Source organism: Strigops habroptila, chromosome 4, assembly GCF_004027225.2.
Source record: "Strigops habroptila isolate Jane chromosome 4, bStrHab1.2.pri, whole genome shotgun sequence".
In the NCBI taxonomy this organism is placed as follows: Eukaryota; Metazoa; Chordata; class Aves; order Psittaciformes; family Psittacidae; genus Strigops; species Strigops habroptila.
This window is the reverse complement of record NC_046358.1, coordinates 9,589,392-9,615,346: the sequence shown is the minus strand read 5'-3', so window position 1 is coordinate 9,615,346 and position 25,955 is coordinate 9,589,392. Positions and strand designations below refer to the sequence as shown.

At 46.7% G+C, this 25,955-nt stretch overlaps 2 protein-coding genes across 4 annotated transcripts in view; one reads left to right on the top strand and one right to left on the bottom strand.

Annotated features, from left to right (window-relative positions):
* The window catches only part of ARMH4 (armadillo like helical domain containing 4), a 65,988-nt gene extending 46,701 nt beyond the window's left edge, over positions 1-19,287 (bottom strand). For 2 of the 3 annotated variants that reach the window (XM_030483142.1, XM_030483143.1), the window contains exons 1-4: positions 19,199-19,287; positions 12,098-13,487; positions 9,934-10,146; positions 8,412-8,627 (exon numbers count right to left, since the gene is read on the bottom strand). In XM_030483142.1, coding sequence (XP_030339002.1) covers positions 8,412-8,627; positions 9,934-10,146; positions 12,098-13,430 — 1,762 coding nt within the window. In that variant the 5' untranslated portion in view covers positions 13,431-13,487; positions 19,199-19,287. The remainder of the gene's footprint in view (positions 1-8,411; positions 8,628-9,933; positions 10,147-12,097; positions 13,488-19,198) is intronic. The other variant, XM_030483144.1, reaches the window with a different exon arrangement.
* A 6,039-nt stretch (positions 19,288-25,326) lies between these two features.
* Positions 25,327-25,955, top strand: part of LOC115606725 — a 57,133-nt gene continuing 56,504 nt past the window's right edge. Inside the window, exon 1 of the mRNA XM_030483130.2 lies at positions 25,327-25,494. The gene's annotated coding sequence lies outside the window, so the exon portion shown is untranslated. The remainder of the gene's footprint in view (positions 25,495-25,955) is intronic.

Sequence of the window (25,955 nt, the reverse complement as noted above, 5' to 3'; positions counted from 1 at the left end):
TGACGTTTAGACAGTAACACAGAGCATTGACATGCTTCATGATAGTCTAAGCTGCGATTTTATACGGTACACAGCACTGTAGGGTCTGAGTGCTTAGGAGCACCTGATGAGTTCCAAGTTGTGATTAACCAGCATCTGGCACTAATTGGTTTCCAATGGTGAACCCACTCTTTGCCTGACTTCAGGGAGATGCATTATGCCAAGACCTCTCCTGTACAAACACTGGGCAAAGACTCCTGAGAGCTGGGCAATGGCTGCAGAGAGCACAGATCTAGCACCTACCTGCATAATGTGCCCATGAAGGAAAGGAGAGAGCTATGGAGCATGATGACTCCCACCTGCACTGTCACACACACTGAGACACACACCGTTAAGCAAAATTCTACTTTTCAATATTTTTCTTTTTCTCCTGTGTGTATTGGAGCCATTCACAGGGGAACAGGGCACCAGGGGCAGACTGAAGTGTCTCATCCACCACACACCCCATAGTTTAGCTTCTACTCCCATCTACTTCACACCCATACAGCAGCAATGGACCTTGGCCACTCACATGTGCACACAGTATAGGAAGCAAAGGAATGTAAATAATGACAGGATTAGGGATGGGAGTCTGTGACTATATTCTCTTGCCATAACAGGAGGAAGAGGCATTAAAAAGTCTCTGCCAAATGCTTTCTTCCAGTGAGGTTCATTTCCTGCATTGCTTTTACTATCACAGCTGACTGTAAAGGCAGGAAGGCCTTTCTATGACAACTCTCTTTTATTATTAATCTGTTACTTTCCCATGATCACTGATAATGTCACCATCTGACATCTCCAAAATGCTACCAAGAAAAATTGCTTGTGACAGCTTGGAAGGAGACATCTGGTAGGAATGTAGATGGGCTTTCATCATGCACAAACAGCTTTCTGGGCAGAGTACTGTACTGTGGAGGGTCAAGATACCCAACTAAGCTGTGGGTGCAGAAGCTGCGCAAAATCATCAGGGTAAAACCTCCATACTGATGAGTTTAACTTTGCAGTGAACATGGCTGGGCTCAGCTATCTGGGGTATTTGATGACTGTATTGCATGAACGTAGTCTTAAATGCTTTGTACTGGAAGGGGAGCCAAATTAAGGATGGCCTCTCATGGGAAGTATCAGCATCTGGCCTATTGCACAGAGCCAAGAAAAGGGACTACTGGGAAGAATGCATTCATTGGGTGGGATCCTACCACACAAAGCAAGATAATTTAACCCAACCCACATAACTTTCAAGAGGAGAGCAAATTACTTGTCCAAAGCTTTTCTGGAGCAGAAGCAAATCCTTGCTACATGTAAGAGAGGGAACACACACATGCCTGGCAGCAATGTGGAGCTGACACTTCTTTAGGAGCCTCTGCTTGCCAAAGTCCCAGCAGAGGGCTCTTTGGCATTGCAAAGACAGTGCAAGGAGAGATTCAGGTTCTGATCCTAACCTACTTCCCCCCCCAAATCTGAGGGGATTCACACTTGCTTCTTCACAGTCCTGGCCCATTGCTCATCACTCATCACAGGGGATCCAAGGCACTGAAGAGCTTCTGGGAAAAAAAGGCGGGGGGGAGCAATAGATATTCCAGCAGGGACCACAGGTCTGCTTCTGTATTAAAATCACAAAAAATCATTCCAAGAGCTGCATTTCCAGCAGCATTCACCACAAAATTGCTTTCATACTAAGCCAGGTTAGTGAGTTGGTTTAGCAGTACAAGGCTATTTTAGAGGGAAAAAACACAGTTCTGCAGAATACACAGTATGGACTATAACAAGTTTGCTTCCTAGTTTGCTGCAGAACAGCTCTTCTAACCCGAGGTACGCAGCTGTTGAACCAATCAGTATAAAATTCCAGACAAGAAAGAGGCAATTTATCAAGTGAGGGCATTCAAATCAGTCCGGATTTAACAACCATGACCTGTAAGTGGACAGGACAGAAGAAGACAGATGAAGGCAGATGTAACAAAATGCCTTCACATGGAAATATGCTGTGGGCATGGTACTTTTTTCCCCATCACAAAAAAATAAGCCCCCACAGAGACGCTAATTCCACTTTCTCTTGCAAAAAAGCTGTTCAACAGTGTCTCTTCAGAAGTATCCAATTCAACCACACTTCCTGGGAAAGGAACAACCAACAGACCAAGAGCTAAGAAAACATTTGAATTTGAGCTACATTTTCAAGACAAACCCAGCATGGATCCATCACAGATAACTTAAATTAGGGGGTGGATCTGAAATTATGGGCAACACTCTCTACAAGTTTTGAGCTCCACAGTCTCCAAGGTTTTAGCTCAAGTCTTATCAGGTGCCACAAGAGAAGATAACTGCAACTCCACTCAGCTCAAACCGAGTCAGAGCTCATACTTCTTTCCAAGTCCTTGATTCCTCTCCTGCAGCCTTCACTGTCTTTTGTCAAGGACAGTGCTTCCTCCCAGAGCATCTTCACAAAGAGGTTTGAAATGACACTGCTGGACTGCCCTTGCACCCATGCGCCCTCAAGAGGTGATGTTAGCCAGCAAGAGGGACAGTATCCCACCTGCACAGAGCAGGAAGCAGAAATTAATGAGCTAAACCAGTTTGCAAGGTGGTTTGCCCTGATCCCAGTGCCATGCACAAAGCTCCCCAGAGAAGCACTATGAGCAACACTATCCCACACACACTAAGAGACCCCAACCATCAGCAGCTCTGGAAGAAAATGCTCCTTGCAGAGCCTTCAGAAGAAACTGCCACATACCTGCTTATCTAAATCCACCACCCTGGAGCTGCGAGGGTGAACTGCTTAATCCCGAGATTAAAACAAACAGAAACTATTAAAAACTTTCACCCACACAGTGCAATTACCTTTCAAAAGCAAATGTAGGGGTTTTCTGTTGTTTTTGTTTAAGCTTGAAGATAAGCATGGGAAAGCTACAACATTAATGAGATACTTAAGTGGACTCCAATTTTTTGAACAAAGGAGAAGTCAGATACAGTTGAAAAATCAAGCGTAGCCTGGCCAGAACAGAAATCAAGGTGGGTCAGACTAAGAAACATCATTTAACCTGCTGGTGCCAGAGTATCACAAACAACAAGGTTACTTAGAGAAGCTTCATTCCCCTCCCAAAACCAAGATCAGCCGTGCAGATCACCTCCGCACAGAGAACACATGGCCAGGCACATACCACTTCCAAGACATCTAGGAAAGAATGCAAGGTGCTTTAAACCATTCCTAGAGGTTCTTACAGGAGTTGCTGTTGAAGACCATAAAGCACAGCAGATATGGTATTTGAGAGACAGAGTTCCAGAGCGCACCATTTGGCATAGTTGGCCACTTGAGAGATCATGTAGTCGGAGTTATGTTAGAGCTGCCAGCACATCCATGGCAGAGCAGGGTGGCCAGACCACGTTGTGCCTCCCTTTGCAGGGAAGCACTGACAAGGCCAAGTTCAGCACACTGGCTACATGAAGCAGGAGTTTCCTCACTCCTCGATGTAGTGAGCCTTCAATTAGCCTAACACCCTCTTAGCTGCTCACCCACAAGCTCCCAATTCATTAAGGGCTTGATCGCACCTCCACACCCCTCCTTCCATCAACTCACAGATGGCTTTCATGAAACAAGTCACCACCAGACGTAACAGCAGAGATGTCTTTGGTCAAACACTTGCAGGGGAAAAAAAGCTTGGGTTTGATGCAAAATAGTCACGCTTTTTGTTGTTGTTGTTGTTGTTTGTTTCGTTACTGTTTTCTGCTACAAAGGAGGAGAATGAGGGATGAAGTACCACTTACTGTGAAGAACACGGAGGTCAACCTGTACCAGAGAGACAGCACTCCCCATTGCAGTGGCAGCAATAAATGAGAAGCAAGACAATTGTGTGTACCAAGAACACATTGCACCAAGTGCAATTCATTTTGCGTGTGCTTTAAGTCTTCTGTTCCTTACCAATTTAGCTGATATCCAAACAGCTGGTCAGGAATTACAGTATCAGGCTAGCTAACCATGCTGGGTTAAGTGTCTGTCTTATTTATACCCCTGCAACCTAATTTTAATTTTTAATAGGGTTGCAGAGATTTAATGAGGCAGGTCAACCCATACAGTCTGGGTCCAAATAGCAATCCCAGTCAGAGCCTTGACTTCCAGCAAAAATACTCTTCACATACAAAATGAGGAAGGCTCCTTGTACTGTGACAGAGCTCAGAAGAAAAACATAGGGAGAATTTGAAGGGTCTTTTATAAAAGTTCTGTAAATGGCTACAGGTTCTGAAATATTTTCTGAAAAAAGGCAACCATTGCCTTCACTTCTAAAATGTGACATGCAGCTTAGATGACTGCATACAAGAACAACAAGATGCAGAAGAAAGAGGCAGAGAATAAAGAGGACTAACAGCTCTTCTTATGGAAACCTCTTAAGCTCTGATTTTCTTAGAAGGGTAAACATGAGTACACAGGTCAGCAAAAAGCAATAGGAACTGCTTAAACCCAAAGACAAGTGAACATTATTAAAATATCATTAATTGTTAAGGTGGGAAAGTCTAAAGCTTCATACTGGCACTGCTCTGGAACAGCCTTTGACACAGCAGATGAAGCAAATACAGTGAACTCCACAGCCTAGGTTCAGAGGGGAGGTGCCCCATGACTGTAGGACACTGGCTTTGCTGATCCCAACAACAGTGCCAGCCATGTTTCAGCATAATTGAGGCATTTCTCCATACACAAATGCTGCATTCAGTGGGGACACACCAGTTAACCAGGCAGAGTACTGGAAATAGCACTGTGCTGTCCTAGACAGCAGGCACCTGACACTGCTTTTCCAATCCCTCCACCCTAAAGGATGGGATTCTACCAGCTGCTTGTTGAGAGCCAGCCTGATTAATCAGGAACACTTCACATTCAAGAGCTACATGGTTAAGAGCTCCTCCCTCTACAGCAGCTGAGCTTAAGTTGCCAGTTTTCACAGAGCTATTGACTGTTCCTGACACCATACAACAGGTAGAGCATCTCCTGCTTTTATAAAAGCTCTAAGCACCCTTCACATCCAGCAGCTTATATGACAGCTGAACTGTCTAAGCAGCTCACATCCAGCAACAAGAGCTTGAAGCAAGCCTAGATGGCTGAACAGGAACCAGCCTTAGAGCTTACACACTGCTGCAGAGTAGTTTTGGATTTTGGGGAGTAAAGGGTACACAAAAAATAAGATAGGCACATCAGAAGCACAAATGCATAATACTTTTTAATTCTCTTTAAAACACCTATGGGAGAGTAGCAAAAGCCAGATGATTTGTTCCTTGCTCCACCTCAAAAATCACAAGTAAGCAGTCTAGAAATCCCAAGTTAATGCTGAAGCAGGCCAAGCTAGAGCTTACTGAGCTGCAGAAAGTGGGCAGCATTGAGCTTAAACCATTTTCCCAATGAGCTTGAAAGCATCGAGGGCAATATATGGGGGTCTAACACCTTTTACGGACTTGTGGGTTGAAACACGGATACATCAATAGGCAGCTGTTACTGCTGCATCTGGGCAGCCTTGGATGGTCACACAGTGACACCTGCCCTGCATGTCAGAGGTCAATCTTAGCATGGTATGGTGAATGCTGAGACATCTTCCACTTCTCTAGCTTGCTAGAGACATACAAATTTTGGGCACAGGAACAAACTATATAGTTAAGTCTCTCAGACAAGTGAGCCTCTTCCTCTACAGTGTCCTGTCCCCATATCCTATAATCCCTTTATAGGATTTCTCCAGCTATGAAAGGCAAGTAGAACCAGCCTCACCAAAGTCAAGGTAGGAGGATATTGGTCACCCAGCTAATCTGTCCAGAGCCCACTAGAGAGGAGGATAAGCTTATCTAGAGACATACAAAGCACCTCATGTTTGTGCATGCAATTTGATTTTTAAAACAGTTTTGCATCCAAGACAGGTAGGTGAATATACTGATGCAATTAACCGCAGGCAGCTTGACACAGATGGTCCCCAAGAAACAGACTAGCTTAACAGCAGGGGTTTATATTTAATGATGAGCCAGGCCATCAGTGAAGCAAGTCAGCAAGACCCCACTAAAGGCAGTGGAGACCAGCTAAGCTCACTCAGCTCCTTACACTTCTTCCACTGGTGAACAAGGTACAGCCTCCTCACAAAGGGCCAAGATCTCTCATTAGGGACCCAAACATATGCCTGCAACCACAGCAGTATCTGACTCTGCATCACCTAAGAGCTTGAGGACCCTGTGCTGGAGCTCAGTGTAGCTTTATAGAAAAGCACTCCCAAACATAGCTGGCAGCATCTAGATATTCTGAGATTAAGCACTAGGAACTGTAATATTTGGGGAATGAAAACCAAGCTTCCAAATGCCTCCCCCACCTCCCATGAGGATGTGGTAACCTCTAATTGCATTACACAGAAAAAGATACATTAGAAACTCACAGCTCAAAAGCTTCCCTCATGCTTAATTGGGGCAGTAGCACCCTTAGGCAAGAAAGCCCATCCCCAAGTGGTATTTGTGCCATTTTACAAGATGTGGACTTGTGATTCCTAACACCAGTGAAAATTCTGGCTCACAACACTAAGGTCTAGATTGATAAGAGATTTGGACCACAAAAGCTGTGCCATTTGTCAAAACCACACAGCACACCAGAGAGCACTATGTAATTTGGGTGATTGTTACCTGCAAAGCCATACCCCAGAGCCAAGAAACCCATAGTCTTCTAAGGAAGTCCTCATCATTTAGGAAAGCTAGTTCTGACTACAGCCCACATTTGTCCTTAGAGGAGCTCAGAGCATATTTAAGAGCAGAGGAAGAAAAGGCCTGTGGTTGCATAAGATTGCTCAGCAGGAGCCCAAGGAAGATGCAGCAGTCCTGTGTCAGAGCAGAAAGATTCTTTTTTATTTTTTGTCTATGCAGAAAGGCTCATTAAATAATGAGACCAATACTCAATTGAAACAGAAATCCCCCTTATCTTCCTGTGCAGGCTTCTAAAGGAGATTCCAGAGGGCTCAAAAACTGTTTAGCCTCCTGAATCATACTGCTCTTGCTAAGCAGACACCTTTTTTCCCCAGCCTGAAAGATCAGGTTTCACACACACGAGCCCTTCTTCCCCTGATGCCACTATTCCACCATCAGCACCACATCCTTGCACTGTGAGATACATGCAAGATTTATCCTGGGAAGGGGCAAGCGCTATAGCTGGAGGTCCAGAGAGCTCATGGCAGGCTCCAAAGCCAGCAGCGAGCCTGACAGAGAGCAGGAACTGCAGCACCTCACACATGCAGTGGGGAGGCCTCCCAAATTCTGCTGTCCTCTAAACTTAACAGGAGTGAGAGTTACTGCTTCATGCAGAGAAAAGATGCTGATGAGCTGTTGTCTGTAGCACTCCACCTCTAATCAGAAGAAAAATACCATCTGGCATCCCACCCCTGGAGGGCTGCCAACCTTTGCAGTGAAAAATAAAGGCAAGAGAAGGTCAAGATTAAGGAAGGGAAGCAAAACAGGCAGAAAGATTAATTCCTGCCAGGTGGTGTCAGTCCAGATTGGAGTACAAAACTGGATGGATGAGCAAGCAGAGAAGAGTAAGTAGGAGAAAAAATAGAAAGCAGAAGTGAAAATTCTCCACAGGAAAGTCATGGATAAGCTGGAGGGAGAACAGATCTATGCTGCAGACCAGCTGCAGAATAGGATCTACTTCACCTAAACCTCTCTTGATGGGTGTTTGCACAGGTGGAATTTGCATCACCGGGTTTCAACTTTCTGAAGACAGCCAGGGAGCAGAGACTCCAAGACTGGCAGTGGGCAAAAGCAGTTTAAGAGAATAGAGCCCAGAAGGTGAGGCAAGGCTGGAGGAGCCAGTAATGGAACAGCAGCTTAGCAAGTTGCTTTGAGTTAGAAGAGCATCTCATAGGGGATGCATCCTTTGCCTCTTGCAGCAGGGTCACATAGGTAGCGTAAATAGGGCATCACTTGTTCTGGCAATGTTTCAGCCAGCTGCACACTGAGGTAGCCATCTCATGCTGAACGTCCCCCCCACACTGCATGCAGCAAGGGTTTCAGCAGTAGGGTGGCAAAGGCTCTCCAGCTAACTGAACATGTTTCCATGGGTGTTACCTGGTACAGAGGCTCTGCAACGGGTGCACACACCAGCAGTTACAGGCATACAGAGCCAGACTACTGCAACAGCAATATCATGGCTGTAACCTCTCCAAGGGAAAACCCCATCCCTTCCACCACAGCCACATGAATTTCAGGCATCCTCCATGACACTGTTCATTGCTTGTTTCCTGTACCTCCTTGAAAGGGACAGGTTGTTCAACAACTTTATTAGGAACAATAACATATGCATATAGCTATGTGCCAGACAGACAAATCGGGGATGTGTCAAGGCAAGTGTGCCACTCCACATGAAACTGACTGCTTCTTAGGCTTGGGATCAGTAGTACCTTCTGACTCCAGGCGGTCCAGCCCATAGGTCTCAGCAGTACTGATCCTCCTTACAGATGGAACAGCTGTCCTCCTGACAGAAGATGCCATTGATGCTGGAGTTACCAGGACCATAGTTCTGCTGGATGGCTCCTCTGTCTGTCCAGAGTGGGTTGCAGACATCCCACCAGGAGCTGGAACAGCCTTCTCACTGGTGATCACAATATCTGTGATGTCTACAGAAGACAGGAAGCAGCAGCAGTTCATCACAATATTAAAACCCCAAGCATTTAAGAACAGACTCTTCAATGAAAACTTAACTCAGAGTGGAAGATATTAAACTCTTGCCTTGCTTAAGATGTGCAAGTGACTGCTGTAATGAAAGCTTCCCCTCCAGCCAGCACAGGACTTAAGAACCCCTTACCAAGAACTCAGCTAGGTTTTACTTCCATTGCTTTGAAGACTGCTAGTCACCATACCATAGGAAGATCAGATCTCAACCAGTGTCTCAGTGCTCTGAACTGAGTGGCAGATCTGGTTGTTTACTGCAAAGAAAAATTAGAGAATCATAGAATGCTTTGGGTTGGAAGGGACCTTAAAGATCATCTAGTTCTAACCCCCTGCCATGGGCCGGGACAAATCAGTTGAATTTTTACTTAAAATCTAGAAGCAAATTAGTGGAAACCACTGAAAGAGCTCTCTCTCCCCTACAAAGTAACTGTAACTTAAGAGATATAGTGCAAATTCTTTTGATGCCCTGCAATATAAGAATTACAAGAAAAGCTTCCCAGCAGCAGTTTCGTTACAGTGGTACCTACTACTACAGAAAAATCCTCAAGCTCCATCAGCTTTGTGCTAAAGGAACCCTTGCTACACTCCTGGCAAGAAGACAGGCTCCTACACATACCTGCCAAGGTGATATCAAGCCAGCAGGCAGTAGTTAACTGAATACAACTGCTTAAGCATTTCTGTATGAACCACATCAACCTGAGAATAAGTCACTATTCCTCAGTAGAAGTGAAAATCAGCACAGGCTTCCACACCTGAGGGCTTCTCAGACTCTTTCAAGAGGGTGTCTAACCCCATACTACCATTCCCACATTACCTTGATGAAACTTTCATCCTTCAGACTGAGCATCAGCAATCTGACTGCCTTTGGCTCAGAAGTAAGAGCTTGCCCTCCATAAATAAAAACTGACTTAAATGTCTAAGGCTAAAAGTCAGCTTGCTAGTAACTAGAACTGATGTAGGGGGTTTATTTTGGGTGATTTTTTTTTTTTTTTTTTTTTTTTTTTTTTTTTAAATCTCTACTCCACTTCTATATAAGGCAAAACATATGCTGGCATATTTCAACCTGGTGGATCTGGTAGCATGGGCAGAAACTAGTGGCAGGGCTAGAGGCAGCCTGCAGAAGGCTAGAAAAAAAGTCACTTAGAATATGTATGTAGTGGGTTGAGACTTCAGTGTCCAGTGATACTGGTTCCAGATGTACCACCTCATCTTGTGTGGAAATGAACTACAGTCTGTGAAATAGAACCCTACCTTCCCCATCTGGAATGTTTGCCGCAGAGGAAGTACCAGCTGCCACCAGCATCTGGGTAGCACTAGGAACAGTCATCATCTGAGTGTCCTCTCCACTGTTTTCCTGGGGAAAACTTGCAGCTCCCGCTCCGTGGGTAGCACCAGGCACCGGTGTCACAACTAACAGAGCAGCATCAGCCTCCTGGACAACTGTTGTCACTTCCTGAGTAACACCTACAGGAAGAACATGTGTCAGTATCAACTTGCAGGACAACAGACAGCAAAAAAGCAGACATTTGAAGAAATGTGACTCCATGCATTAGCATTACCAGAGCCACAGTGCAAGCAGCAAGTCCTGCCAAGTATCATCAGGGCAGTGCAGCATAAAGACAGATGCAACAATGCACATAACAGAAACGAAAGCCACAGAATCAGTGCTCATTTTCTCAATTGCCCTTTAGAGACACATGGGCCCACTGTGAACTAATGCCAAGAGAGTTACAGCACTGCAGGCCTTTAGTGTGAAATACCATTTGAAGCATGCGAGGCTGCCAGAGCAGTGTTTTTAGTGACCCAGTCTGGTGGCTACAAGACTTCAGCTTTTTAGAAAGGTTTATTTTTGTTGCACAAGTCTTATTGACTGTTTCCCCAACATCTGTGATACAGCAGAGAGGGAACCTGCTGACAAGTCAAGTGATTATAAATTAATCTAAAAATTAATCAGTCATGTTTCAGCACCAGCATGCAATTAGCTTTCTTTTGCAGCAAAAGCCAGATCTTTCAGGTGCAGTGAGGGGAAGTTGTCCCTTTGCACCTGCAGCCTAAGAGAGAAGATTAAAGATGCCCAGCAATTAAGACAGAGTCCTAAATCACAGCTCATGTTCCTCACGCTAGGAACATGCCATTGCCCAATACCTGACGAGAGCTCTTTTAGCATTGCTCTCTCTTCTCCCCCATTACCCACCCACCCCCCAAGTCATTAGTGTCACTGTCATTAGGCTGCAGGTGCCATCTTTACAGGTAAGTGCAGTAGAGGGTGACAACGTCAGCCTGTGGCACGCTGTCTAGGAGGAAGATTTCTGCCTGCTGGTAAGAGCACTGGACAGTCAGAGCCTGGCCACAGCTTCACTCTAGGGTGGGAGGACAACACCAGGAGCTTTTGTTACAAAGGACAGCACACAGCTCTGGACAGATCTTTTGATCCGACCACCCTTTAAAAGTCATGGAATATGTCAGTTACTCACAAGCTATGACTACAGCTTGCCTATTCCTGGATTTAGGAAGCATTTACAGCCACACATTGTCTCTGTATCTTCTGCACTGACTGCAAGCATCCATAGCTAGCAGTTGAGAACCAAGTGATCCCAGACGCTAATTAAATCCCCCAGGAATTATTCCCCCCTCCATTTCGCAGGGCTTCAGAGTAAGCTAGTGCAAGGACCCCCTTTAAGTCCTTGAACCTGCTATATGAAAGGGACACTTGGAGGAGTGTTATCCTCCTTGAAATAATGTTTGACCAGTGGGTCTAAGATTGGGCTCCCTCCCTAGTCATACAAGAGGCATATCAGAGGGTTATTCAAAGCAGACTTACGTATCCCTGGTCAAGGCAAGATACCTACAATCAGACTATAGCTGTGCCCCTCAACCATTACGGGAAGGCCAAAACTGAAGCCCCTGCTTTGGTAGCACACCATACATGCGAACATTAACAAAGGAAATTTCGTAACTAGCACCAAGTCTCTGCTGATAAGACTCCAATTCTCTACAGATCTCTGTACTGAAGTATACCCACCAGCCACAGGCTCAGCTGCTAGAGACTTTCCTGTTTGCTTCCACAGCCACACTCTCTCAGCTCCAGAAACTGAAGAGACAGCTCAATACAGTTGCTTCACATCACATGACAGGGTACCACCCAACACACTGTGCCTCCCTGTACACAGGGACATTGTGTATAGGGACAGCCAAGGCTAGGCCATATTTCATGGACGCAAATTACCTCTTTAGGCTGTTACCCCCTCCGCAAAGGTCCACAGCCTTTTCTGGGAAGAAGAGGTGTCTTACCTCTGCTGCAGGTATTAAGATCACACCTTTCTCTACTTCATCTCCCTTGAAGGAAGCAGATTCCCAACAGCATTCCTCCTATACCTACACTTAGAGGAAAGTGTCTTTAACAGGCAAGTTTTACCTTTCCATGAGCTTTCCAGAGTAGGAGGGAGATCAGACTGTGTATCTGCCACCACAGCAGCCTCTGGCTGTGAAGGTGGGATGCTTTGCCCCTCCTCTGCTGTGACTGCACTTATGTTTTCCAGTGAGTTGAGATCAGCCATGTCTACAGCCGTCAGATTTGCAGTGTGGACAGCATCACCATGGCCTGTGGAAGCTGCTGGCAATTCCTCCCCATGCACCAGTGCTGTGCAGTTGGTCTCCTTGGCGAGCTCAGAAGCTGGTGGAGGGGATGCTGGGGATGGCAGCGCTCTTGTTGCATTCTCCTCCTCCCCTACACCTCCCTGTGGTATCTGGGATGGTACTGTTACCCCCAGGTCCTCTGTCACCTCCTCAAGAGACACACTTCCCCCTTGACTTATGTCCCCCACTTTTGTGTCATCCCAGTCAGGTGGCACCATGTCCATAGTGCGGATGGTGACAGTGCCAGCCATGGTGGGCAGCTCTCCTTGCCTGCCACCCATCCCTGCTTCCAGGTGGAGGGAGGCCTCAGTCACCACAGGTAGATGTTTTGCAGCCACAGATGCTTGCACAACCAAGGACTTTAGAGGGCTGCCTGTGCGGGGTCTTGGCACTCCCAGCTCAGGAGTTATGCCATGAGCCTGGGGAGTCAGGGTGACAGGGTGGTCACTTGCTGTTTCCCAGCTGGGAGAGCTGGGGTACAGTGTGGGCTGGGGTGCCAATGAGGGGTGCGAGTTGCTCCCTGCCTCCTCCTCCACAGCAGCCCCAGAAAGAGAGTTTGCCAAGAGGCCAGGAGAGCTGTGCTCTACTTCACCACCACCTTCTGTGGTGGTCTCACTAATGGGGCCACCAACAGACTCCTCCTGAACAGTAGGGTTCAGTGTGGTCACAGCTGTGGTCAGCATGGCCTTGAATGCATCATCCTCTTCCAGCTCTGACTTTGTGGGACCAAGCTCACTCTCATCAACAGCAGCCACTGCCACAGCAGAGGTATGATCACTCAGACCCTGGCTGCCTGGAATGACATGGCTCAGGCTTACAGATAGCATTTCTCCTTCTGCAGTGAAAGCTTCATTTAAGGGTAACCCAGACGGCTTTGCCGACACTCCACATGGCTTTTCAGAGACAGTCTGCTCAGAGGGGCCCAGGTTATTTTTCAAGTTCAACATGCTTGTCCTTTCATCTTCAACCCCATTCCCTGCCCAGGGGCCATGTTGGACCTTTGTCACGTTCCTCTCCTGCAGTGGCAGAGATGCAAGGCATGGTAGACTAGAGGACAACAGCAGGATGCTGCAGGTGACCATGCAGATGTTAAATTCTATTGATCTATTCATAGCTGAGAAGAAATGTGCCTAGAAGCATGCAAGGCTTACAAGTCCAGACTGAAAGACCTAGAAAGGAAAAAGGAGCAAGATTACACATACCCATAACCAACCATTGACCCAAGGCCTTAAGTAACTGGGTGACAAGTTCCAAGATAGCCTACAGCCAGCTCTGGGCAGACCACACCTATACATCCCAAGCAATGAATCCCTTCATCTATTTTACTATTCCTACCCAACCTCAAGTCTTATGTGAGACAAAACACTCCTGATCTGAAGCCCAAGAAAGACCTTGCAACCTCTCACCGCAGTGGTGCACCCTGACGCAGAAATAAACCAAGGAACTCACAGGGAACAAGGTGGGTCTATAGACTGCAACACAGGAACAGAGCCAAAATGGGAGGCTTCAGGGCTGCATGTCTTGTGTCCTGTACGAGATCCTTGGCCCCACCGAGAAAGACCACAGCCCGCACAGCAGTACTGCTGCATTAGCACAGTGTTTATCCTGCACTGCACCATGGAGGCACATCCAGGAAGTTTCACGTGTATAATCATTGTGTGCTTCAAGAGTTTCCAAGAGAGCACTGAAACAGCAGCCCAGCAGTGATTTAGCCAGCTGACAGCCTCCTCTTGGCAGGTTCTGTTGTCTCCAGTAACACAGCTCAGGCTGCCACACAGATGGACGACAGCAGCAGCCTGCTCCCAGCCACCTCCTTCTGGGCAGGTGCCTCTCAGTCCTGGGCTTGCTGCACCACCACTTAACAGATGACCACCACCCCATCACATGCAGGACAGCTGGTCACACAAGTCTCATGCACACAGCCAACAGCCATCCATCACACAGAAGATCTGTTAAGATCCTCCTCCTCCCAGTTGCAGGAGTCAGCTTGCCACTGGCACAGTCAAGCTCAAATGCAAGAAGCCCCCAACCATCAACAGTTTCACTTGCTTTGACTGATATGTTCTCAGTTCTACAAGTGAACTGCTCTTACCTTTGAGCCATAGGTCTAAGGAATACTATTAAGGAAAGGTTGGGGTTATCAGAACCACCCCTCAGTCTTCCAAAGAGCAAAGATCACTCTCTGCAGTCTTGCTCATGGGCACCAGGATGAGTCCCCCAGCTTGCTGGACTCCTCATTTCCCCACCCAAACAGCACATAGATAAATATTACCTGCATTTGTACACACACAGTGCAGCAGCAAATCACCTAGCACTGCTTTGCTACACAAGGATGCATCATTCCTCCATGTCTTCTCATGCACTCCTGTGATGCTGTGCAAGAGGTAACTGCTGTTGTGGGGAGAGGGATCTCAGTAACATCCTATTTGTGCTAGTCCAGCTAACACAAAGGCCCTCTGCATCCTCCTGCTCATGTACATTTGTCTCCTTTGGGAAAGTGATATTGTATCTCTCCAGTCAGCTAAATACAACCAAGGATACAGAAAGCTTGTATGTCTTGTCACACACAGCTATACGTATTTCCATTGTAAAAGATACCTCTTATTCCACACAGAAGACTCCTCTAGCTGAAGACCCTTATGATCTGCAGGGCTGTCTGTAGCACAGAAGACAACCTCAGCACTACCAGCTTAGACACACACAGGTCAGTCAACTACTGCAGGCTCCATTACCTGGTTGAGCCTTCAGGGCACACCGAGTCACATTTTGCACTCTCCCTGCAGCCCTGGCCCTCAGCAGCTTGAGCTGCTGGAATAATTCCTTGTCACAGGCCACATACACACACCAGGTGCTCAGGGACAAACAGAAGCCACCAAAAAGCTGTTCACCAGCAAGAGCACGTACAGTTCCACTGGAGGATGGGCAGCCACTCATCCATCACCTCTACCCTGCCTGCCATAAAAAAAAACCAAACCCAAACAGTTGAAAACTGACAGTATTCAGCTACTCTCCCTTTATGTGCTTCTGTAATTAAAAAGCGCTAAGAGTATATTATGCAAGTTAAATTGCTAGGGCCCAAGGACGTGCATCTGCCTTGCCCTGCTGATCAATATAAATTATTTTCATCTCACACCCCTTTTGCAAGGGCCAGTTAAGATCAGACATATTGAAACATCAAGAGATTGTTATTTTTTAAATAAAGAACAGTTTGGATCTAGATACAGTTTCTCTACAAGTCAGGAGTCCTTTTAGGCTATACAAGTAGTTTTAGCAGTGGTTAAACCTAAACAGAACTCCAGCTGCACTTGAAAGCCATAGCATTTCTCTAGCACTCATACACATTGTACATAAGTATATACACATATGTATATACTTTTGTAGGTTTCTAGCTCCAAGAAGCCCAAAACATCTAGGAGGTGGTTAAAAGTACTGAAATGTTAATCTCTTCCCAACAAGCTTACTCCATCTTTACTAGGATCAGGCATGCCAGTGAAAAAGAGGGAAAGCTGCTCCCTAGAAGGCTAGCTTTTAGAGATCCATTAATGAAAAACTTTCCTCCTTCTGGCTCGTAGGTAACGTGGGCAGCCAGTACCAGACAGATACAAGAGTTCCCAGGGTAGCCTCATACTCACACCCCCTGAAATAGTCTGAAAAGCAGTATTGGTCATAGTCCTACAATTGTAAAGTATGAAAATAATGGAGAGGTATTTGCTCAGGAAATCCACAAGTAGATCTAAGCTAGCCTAGACCTCTGCATTCAATGAAGACTAAACGTATTGGCATGGAACTTAGTGCAGGATAACGGCACAAGTTCATGCTTCAAAGAAGATTAATCAGAGCTTAAAATCTACTTAGCTTTAGGATGACGATGCATTAGACAGTGTATGAACACCAGTGACGTGGTATCTTCTTAAGCAGAGTTTGACACCTTGTTCTAGCAGTTCCACTTAATGCAACAGCAATACAGGTTTTAGCAGATAGCTGCAGAGCAGTTTGTTACTGAAGCTGCAGTGGGATATACATTTACCCTGCCATCTGGCTGTTTTTATAGTCAGACTGCTCTACTGCCTTAGCCAAGCAATAAAACTAAGCTGGAGCGTGCTGCTCTGACCAAGCACCTCCTCTGTAGTAAGCTTAAGCTTTTTTGTTACTAGCTTGAAGCTGTAGAATAACTCCGTATTTCATGCCACAGGAGTTCCTTGTCCCCAGATTTCACTGGCATTCTCCAAGCTGGAGCCCTGGCAATCAGCTGCCAAGCACCAGCCAGGCTCTCAGTGGAAAACTAATCCTTGCTTCAAATAGGAAGCATAGACAAAGGGCGAGAGACAATGCCAGCTACTTCCCCTGCACTTAATAACAACAAATCCCAAGAGATGCAGTTCCCTTAGCTGCAAAGGCAGCACAAATGCAGACAACCAAAGAGCTTTATCTTTAACGTGGGGGGGGGGAGTGGGGGAGGAGGGAGTTTGCCTTTAACACCTAGCAGGTGGGAAAGAAGCACAAAGGACTACTAGGCTAAAACAGGTGACAAAACTGTCCATCAGGAGGTGCCCATCAGAATAAGAACCACCTACTACTGGGGGCAAGTGACCAAGCTGGGGCACAGCAAATATAAATTGGTCACCAGCTGAAGCAGTCTTGCAGACGCAGTTGGATCTTTCCGAGTCAGGCTGCTTCCTTGCTCCATACAATTAGCACTAGCAATAGCTTTTAGACCATTAACCCCCTCTCTGAGACCTGTTTGAAGAGTCAGCTCTTGGAAGGTCTGACAAAAGCCAGCTCAGAAGGAACCCCAGCCTGTTATGGTCACTCCAACAGGGCAGGCTTGAAGGGGATGAGCACAGAGCAGACTAGGCTTCTCTCGTTCAATAGCTGTTCCTTACACAGACCAGCAGTTCGTGGACACATGCTGCAATTCATTAAACTCCCCCCTCTGACCCAGTTGTATGCAGCTGCTCCCTAGGATGGCTTTTAGAGTTTTGACCTGCCAGTCTACTTGGGGAAGAAGTCCCAAGAAAACCATTCACTGTTATTTTCTGCCTTGGGCAAGTTCTGACTGTGCTTTTCAGTGAGAAAAAAAAAATCATCAAGTTTTTAACTCACTTGGATTAATAACCCTGTTCTAACAATCCCTCTCCCACACAGAAAGGACACTTGTACTCTGTAGCTGAAGAGGCTGCCTGCATCATACAGCAGAGTGCACAGGAGATTAACAGGTCAGCTTCAGACAAATCACTGCCTAGCCTTTGCAGAACAGAGCTTTTCACACCTCCCAAGTACAAGCTTGATTACGCCAGCTTTGACTGGCTGAACAGTCCTGGATGAGCTCAGCTCCACAATTCATCTACCAGTTAAGGGAAACGGACAAAAACACTGCAAGTCTTCTAATGCAAAGATTTAGCCAAAACGTACAAGTCAAGCAACGTCCAGCAATCAAATGCTATGTTACCAGAGTGTTAATGTATGCTACCCAAGCCTTATTACTCGTGCTGAATACAAAAGCCAGCAGATAATACACTGCAGACCTCCAACTCCTACTTTTGCACACAAGCTGAGAAAGAAGCTTTCATTCTGTCCTCGCCCTGTTCGATCGAGTGAATTGTAGAGCTGATGCTCTTACAGCACTTACTGCAGACAAACAGACCGCAACCAGTTAAGCCATCTCCAACAGCTCGCAGTGAAATCCCAACAGTGACATGACTCAGGCTGCATTGGTGGGTGGTGTCAAGTCGGATGCGCAAACCTAGACACAACTACACAGCAGAGGAGCACATCTTCCTCTACTTTGAGGATAGTCCCTTACAAGCAAACAAATGAGATGTTAATACTCCATAAGGACACCTTCCTACCAGTCCTAGTGAGGCACCTTAACACACAATAAATCATCTCCACTTCCAGCATTGGCATTCCAGAAGTAGTTCATGGAGAAGCAAAAGACATGACATGTCGAAGACATTATTCCTCCAACGGCTAAGTAATCACCTGCTTTGTTCAGAACAGCACAGACCATCTATGGGAATCCCTACTCAGATTTGCAAGTAAAAGCTAGACTGTTGTTGGTGGCTTCTGACCCACGCCAGGTCCCCTGCACCACAAGCCAGAGGTCTACCAAATCCCTGAGGGATTAAGAAGATTGGGAGGAAGGGCGCTTAAGAATGAGGCCAAGGGGTGCAGCAGTTTCCAGAGACCAGGAGGATGGAAGCATTGCTCTCCAGACAGACTGGCAGCATTCAGATTCCAGTCGGCAAGAACCACTCAGAAATTTCGGTGCCTTACCTAACACAGACAGCAACAACGGGCAGTAGATCTGGAGGACTGTGAGTTCCTTCAGGTTAAGGTTGAAGATTAAATCCACCTTGCCAGGCCCTTTTAGCTTTGGTTGAATGTGCTTTTTGGTCAGGAAATAGGATTAGGGATGGCTCGAGGCTTGATTACACTCAGCACACCTGCTTGCGGGGCACAGAACGATCTTCCTGTCCTCCTTTATCATATTTACAGGTGAGCTTAAACACCCAGAAGTGCAATCTTTCCCTACAGCCGCCCGCCAGTGTGAACAACCACCCGGGCATGTCTCCAGCCCAGGCCTGCAGCAGGACAGAGGGACAGCCGTGGTCTCCCACACGCCATCCCGGCAGGAGGAAACCTTCTCCGGGGTTTCTCCCAGAGGACACACCGAGCCCCGCAGGACGGCACCCCCCGCCCCCCAGTGCCCCGGGGACCCGCTCACCGGGAACAAAGAGCCGCGCCGAGGATGCGCTGCCCCGCGGGCAGCCAAGCATCGTCACCCGCGAAACAGTAAAGCAGAATGAACGAACGCGGGGACAATCCAGCTTGGGGGCGCCGTGTCCCTCCCTTCACCCCGGACACCCCCCGGCCTCACCTGTCTCCCGCCGCCGCCGCCGACTCCCCAGCGCCGCGCTCGCCCCCCGCACCCCGCGGCCGCTCGGGCGGGGCGGGGCGGAGCGGAGCGAGCCGGCCCCGGGGCGGTGCCGGGACCGGACCAGCGCCGGCTCCGCCTGCCCGCGGGGGGTCCTGCACCGGCTGCAGCCACATCAGCGCGAGAAGGGCGGACGCCTTCGCCGTTTGATCCCGTCTCCAAAAGGAAGTTTTAGCACCCGGCTCTTCCCCCCACCAGCTGGGGTCAGAGTCCAACCCAACAGGCTCCTTCGCTTTGCTCGCAGGAAGCTGCAGAAGCGAGGCCTGCAGTACTCTTAAGCAGTTTTCCATCTGTTACAGATTCTCCTCCAGTTTTCAGCTACAGAGGTCACCTTCCCCCAGTAATCTCTCTTCAAACAAGGAGGGCTTTTTAAGTGATATCCCTCACAAGCCTTAGCAGAGCTTAGTTCAGTTTCTTTGTTTTGGTGCTTCGTTCTAAACACCTACTTGGCCAAGGAGAAAGAAATCTCAAAGATTTTTACACTTCTTTCTCCCTCCCCCCCCCCCCCAACGCACCTGGTTTTTTCCACACCAGGAACCCCACAGCTAGCCTAAGAGGACTAGAAACCTTTACACCATCAGATCCTGACATACTTACCAACTCACTTCATCAAACAGCAGCACAAAAGCCCACACTTTCCCTCCAAAACCAAAAGAAAGGCCTAGGTTATCTTTTGCCTCTCACCTCAGCTTGGCGTCAGGAGAACTAGCAAGGCCTCAGCCCCACATGCAGGGTATTATACCTTGTCTCAGGCAATGACTTGTTCAGATTGGTGCTGCAGCAGGTGCAAAGCACTCGTGGTGGGCAGGGGCAGGTGAGAAGAGACTAAAAAGGAGACATTGGCTGGGGTGGAGAGATTTGGGGAGGGGGTTGCTAGGAGGGGATAGAGGAATGGCATAGGAGAGGAGAGACAAAATCTTGGGTTTGCTATGAATGTGCTTTGCTACATGAAGTAAATCACTGAATCCTTCTGTGCTTCCAATTATAACAAGAATTTATAAAATTAAGCTCCCTTTTTTTTTTTCCCTAGACAAAGTGAGGTTTAACGCGCAGGTAGATGTCAAACACTCAGCTCTTTAAATAAAGAACATAATTGATTGAGGAAAACTGAGATATTCCTTATCAATAAATTGATCATTATATTTTTCTTTTTGTTGTGCTACTGGAAATAACATTTACCTTAGTGGATTGTTCTCTTTGCTAGACTCATCCCAACGTTTTACCTCTCATTTTAGAGAAACAGAGTGTTTTCTAGTGGATTTCAACCAAACTGGAACCAACCAAATTCATTTTGGTAGCATTCTGCATCCAATATTAAAACTTTTCAAAGACAGATTTGTTGTACGTCGGAGCAGTTTCTTTCGGGAAATATTGCTAACCTCTGCATAAGTTGAAAATACAGTGCAAAAATGCCTGTATCAGCAATAAAGCCTGTCACTGGCAAAAGACATTAGAAAGAATTTCAGAGTTAAGCTTGATGGAGCAAGCAGCCAGGCAAAATGATGGGAACAGTCCCTTGTAGCTTTGCACCAATGAATTGTAAAATCTGGGAAGTTATTCGTGAGCCAAAGTTTCTAGCAGTGCAGCATCTTTCTAAAGAACAAACTCCCAGATCAGGGACCCAAAACTCTCCACAGGTTCATCTTCTGTTCATCGTTTTGGCTGAGGGTTTTGCCTGAGAAGAGAGGATGGTTCAGCCATGGAGGAGGCACCACCTCTGAAGTTGACAGTGTAGCCAGATTTCACAGCAAACCCGGATCAATGAGGGCTTATTTTCCAATGCAGCACTGCACGCCGTGGCGAGTCAGGGGTTGATTCCCAAACCGCTCAGTCATCCGTATGTGGGGAGAGGGGCAGGACAACAGAGAAACCACACACCGGAAGTCAGAGCTGTAGGCAGTGCGTCCGCCAGGCTCGAGCCAGAGCCTTGGCTTCCGTAGCTACAAAATTCACCCCTAACAGCTGACCTGGGATTCAGAATGAGGGATTATGTTTTCAACCCGTTTTCTATCTAACCTTTAAAATTATCAGGAAAGTTACGTAAAATGTAAAGCATGTGTAACTGATGCTCTTGTCTTCTCTAAGGCATGCAGAGCACTTGACAGATTGGAGGAGTTTTCACTTCCCTCTTGGCATTGACTCCTTCTGAACCCAGATTTGCACTGTATACTCTCCAGGTTACATATTCACTGATAATCACTGTAACCAAAATAGCTGGTTGTCTATGGGATTTTCCCCCCGTTTGAAATTGCAGATTCCCTGTAGACTGCAAGGTTTTCTACTTTGCATAACCTGCCAAAATCAAGGGCTTCTACATTATCAACAAAAAAAAATCTGCAGACTGAAAGGAGGAGGCATCAGAGACTGAGGAGACAGGCAGAAATCAAAAATCAACAGAGAGCACTGTTCTGTTATTCATTTCTATGGTTTATTATTTGGAAATACTATTTTTTAACTCAGTTCAGTATGCCCCAGAGCACATACATAACCAAGCAAAACCGGCCCCACTTCCACAGCAAATTAAGAAACGTCCATCCCTTTCCCTTTTTACCAATGCTCTGTTTCAAAATGTTTCAGTGCAATCTTCAAGTGGTGTCATCCTTCAGAGACTTCTTACCCCTCAGGTGAAATTCAGAGATTAAATTCAGGTGTAAACCGGTTTATTCTTCCATGCTGGTAGCATAGCTGGTAAAGAGCATGAGATTCATGTCCTGTTCCCAGGTCTGACTTGTTAAGTGACTTTCAGAACCAAACTTCACCTGCCTCTGCCTTCATTTCCCCTTCTGTAAAATGGAAATAACAATACCTAATGGTTGAAAAAGTCCCTTATAAGATCTCCGGGTTACTATAACAGCAAACTGTTGTATAAACTAATAATATCATACAGTGGATTTCTTTAAAAGCTGATATTCCTTTTGCAGCCTTATTGCACAAACCAAAAAGTACAAATAACATGTCCTAATTAAGAAACTGGGTTACTTAATAATTTACAGGAAGACACATTTTGGACATATAAAATTAACTAAAAAAAAAATCATTGTCTTGACATCAGATTACTGCATCTTAAGATGCCACCCCGAGCATCTGTCATGAGATGGTATCAGCTATCCTAAGTATGTCAGGACATGCCACAGAAGGTAAAGGCAATTTTAAAATAGCTACCATTAATTTCGCTGCTGAATGAGTTTCCCAAATTGAATATTGGGGACATCCAGCACATAAATCAGTGCACATTTCCAGCACACGATTCACCTTTACATCAGCTGGTGGCATCTGTTTTAAGGAGAATTGCTCTTCCCATTAAACGGCAGCCATTGGAACAGAGTAGCAATGAGTCTAATTCAGGGAAAGTGAGAACAGCATTCCCTGACACAAAGAGGGAAGTATGCTTAAAACAAATCCATTTTGAAAAAGGTATCAGGAAGTTTACGGCCAATGAATTATTTCAAATGTAATCATGTCACAGATGAACATTTCTTTCTTCTCCAACTGTAAACCCAATAAATGCCATCTGCAATTAAAACTCAACCAAGAGAATCAACTTGGATTCCTTTCTCCCAGGTTCCTCACTGCCGGCACTAACAGAAAAGCTGTGCGAGACCAAGCGATGCCAGTGCAGCTCTACTGCTGGCTCTGATTTATAGTAATTAGTCCTACAAGGAGGCGCAGGATCCAGCTTCTCCTTCCCCGGGTCTTGTGATTCTGCAGTGCTCACAAAGCAGGAAAGCTATAACAACTTCTTTTTGTCGCTCAAGTCAGCAGATGTGACTTGGAGAGCACACAGTGGCCAGATCTGCTGAGTAGGAAAGCGCCATTTTTACACAGTCACTTCTCAGAGTAGAACCAGGCTTTCGCTGACTGGTCCAAGGTCACAGGAATCAGTTGCAGTTGCTCCGGGAATACAGCCCAGAAGGACCAGTGCTCCAGAACTGAATCACATTACAGCCCTCGCTTTTCTTCATATTCTTTAACAAAATCTATGAAGTTAATATCGAAGTACACCACATATTACAATTTGCCCAGAAATAAAGTGCTGAGGAAGCCATCCCCATACATATTGGAGTCTCAGCTAAAACGTGAACCATCTGTCAGTGCCCTGTAGCTCTTGGATATATTTTCCCCTGTCCTACATACTCCACTACAAAATCAGGCTGACAATAAAAAAAAGCACTTGACACACCACCCCAAAGCAAGCTTACTGTTACCAAGCACTGTTCTGACATTAAACCCTCAGCTTCTTCATCATCTTAAATACAGTTTAATAATAATACCCAGATAATACCCAGAGGGACTTTGCAAACTTCAGCTTTCTTTTGCTTCTCAAAACATGAGATTAAAACAAACGCTGAATCCCTCCACCACAGGGAAGAGGGCGGTCTTTGCCATGGGTAACGTGCAGGATCAGGACACTTGCGTGGGACTCAGACTGTGTGTCGGAGTGAGACAGCAATGCTCTCCATCCAGATGCCACCAGTGTTTTCACTGTTCCCCATTGGGGAGATTTTTAGGGCAGTAAAGACCACTTTCTGGATGGTTATGAGCAGAGAAATATATATTTTTGTGTTGGAAATATTCAAATCAATTAAGCTGAAATCCTACAGCAGGAACCAAGTCCAGCTGTTAACAGAACCCCAAGCAGCAGGAAAACTGTGGGCTTTCCTCCTCTTCCTCCTTTTCTAGAGCAGATAAGTGGATGCCTTTGAATCTGTGTGCTGGAAAATGTAAGGAGACACTCTGTGAGCTCCAGAAGCTACAAGAGATCTCTGAGTAATTGCTTTTTTATTAAGTCCAAAGCTGGCCCTAAGTATGCGTCTTATCTGATTTTGTGAGCAAAAATGGGTACATGCCTTAGTTAGCCTGTATGTAGGGATTAAGGCGGCTTAAAAGTGAGTACACAGACTAAGCCATCCAATGTAGGGACACAAAAGACTGACTGTTTATTTTCTGGCCAAGAAAAAAATAATAATGCTTTGCTGATGAAATATGCATAGGGTTCAGCTGAAATCCAAGTCTCTGCAGGGGTCCAGATAGGAATTTTGGCATTAAAGGGAACAGAATATTAGCTGGGCACAATGCTTCCTTGCCATACCCATTCAGGCCTGCAGTGTTTATGCTGCAGAACACGTTCTTTTATGTCTTCAACGTCTGCAAGCACACTGGAGGGATTAATTCAACTGAGAGATGCCGTATTTCAGGACTAGTATGGAAAAGTAATTTTCTTTCTAAAATATGTTCCCTTTTAACACTCTGGGATAGTTCTGTAGCTGCCACCTCGAGGCACCAGCGTTGCTTTCACCACCGCTCCTTGCAGATGAGCACACAGCGCTGCTCTGTGACAATAATGCATTTGCATGCGATTCAAAGAGATTTTTTCTTGCCAGTGGCTTGAACATGAAAGAGGTCTTGGGGGGGGAGGGAGTGGCGGAATAGAAAAGACGAAAAGGACTGCATTAGCTAAAAGGAGCTGTCCTACAAATCTGATATAAATCAGAGTTTTAATTGATTTCAATGGGCTTCTGATAATTTTTCTCATTTTTATATACTTACATGACCTCTTCCATGCTTGTCAGAGGTACCACCACTCCCAAAAGGTGCAGGAACTGCCTGCATTCAGGGAATAATTTTTATTGTGTTAGATCCTGCTTTTCACTCCCCTCTAAATTCTGCTTACTAGCTGCCTTAATTATCCTACTGTCTCCTTAGACTGTGAATAGTTCTCTTCACTACGGCATCTTCAATGGCTGTGGACATTATCTACTATTTGGACTTAAGTAAAGCATTTGACACTGTCTCCCACAGCATTCTGCTGGAGAAACTGGCTGCTCATGGCCTGATACGTGGATTCTGTGCTGGGTTGGAAACTGGCTGGCTGGCCGAGCCCAAAGAGTGGTGGTAAATGGTATCACATCGCGTTGGCGACCGGCCACTAGTGGTGTCCCTCCTCGGGGCTCGGTGTTAGGACCAGCGTTGTTTAATATCTTCACTGATGAGGGGACCGAGTGCACCCTCAGGACATTTGCGGACGACACCAAGTTGGCTGACTCAGAGGGGGCGGTGCCAGGAGGGACGGCACCGCCCCGAGCAGGGAAAGCCCGCCCCAGGGAGCACGGCGCCGCGGTTGGAGCGGCCGTTGGCAGTTGGCGCCGGCAGCGCGAGCGGGCGGTGGGCGGTCGCGTCAGGGCCCGGGCGCTCTGCTCCGGCTGCCCCGGCGGTGGCAGCGTCGGCACCAGGCAGAACCGGTGAGAGGGGAGGCTGCAGCGCAGAGCTCGGGGTGTAGAAAATGCCTCGGCTGGTCTCTTGAGGCGAGGGGGCACGATGGGCAGGGCTGCGCTCGGTGCGCCCTGGTCCTCCTGCAGCAGGGGCTGAGTTGCGGGACACGGTCAGTAGCTAAAAGATGTCAGGGAGGCTGAGAGGGAGCTGGACTGTTTGCTCCAGGCCCAGACTGTGCAGGGACCGCAAGCGTCCACCATAGCGCATACAGGAAAGGAGGAGGGCATTAACCCAGGAAGCTGGGAGCTAGTAACAAAAGAAAACAAGAAAAAAAGGAGGAAGAGGACCATTAAAAGACAGGGCCTTCCCCCCGAATCTGACATACCCACCCAGAACCGCTTCACGGTTCTGCAGGGGGCTAACAAGGAAATGCCCACCGCACCAAATGAACAACCAGCTGATGCACCCGTAAAGAGGATCACTACTGGTG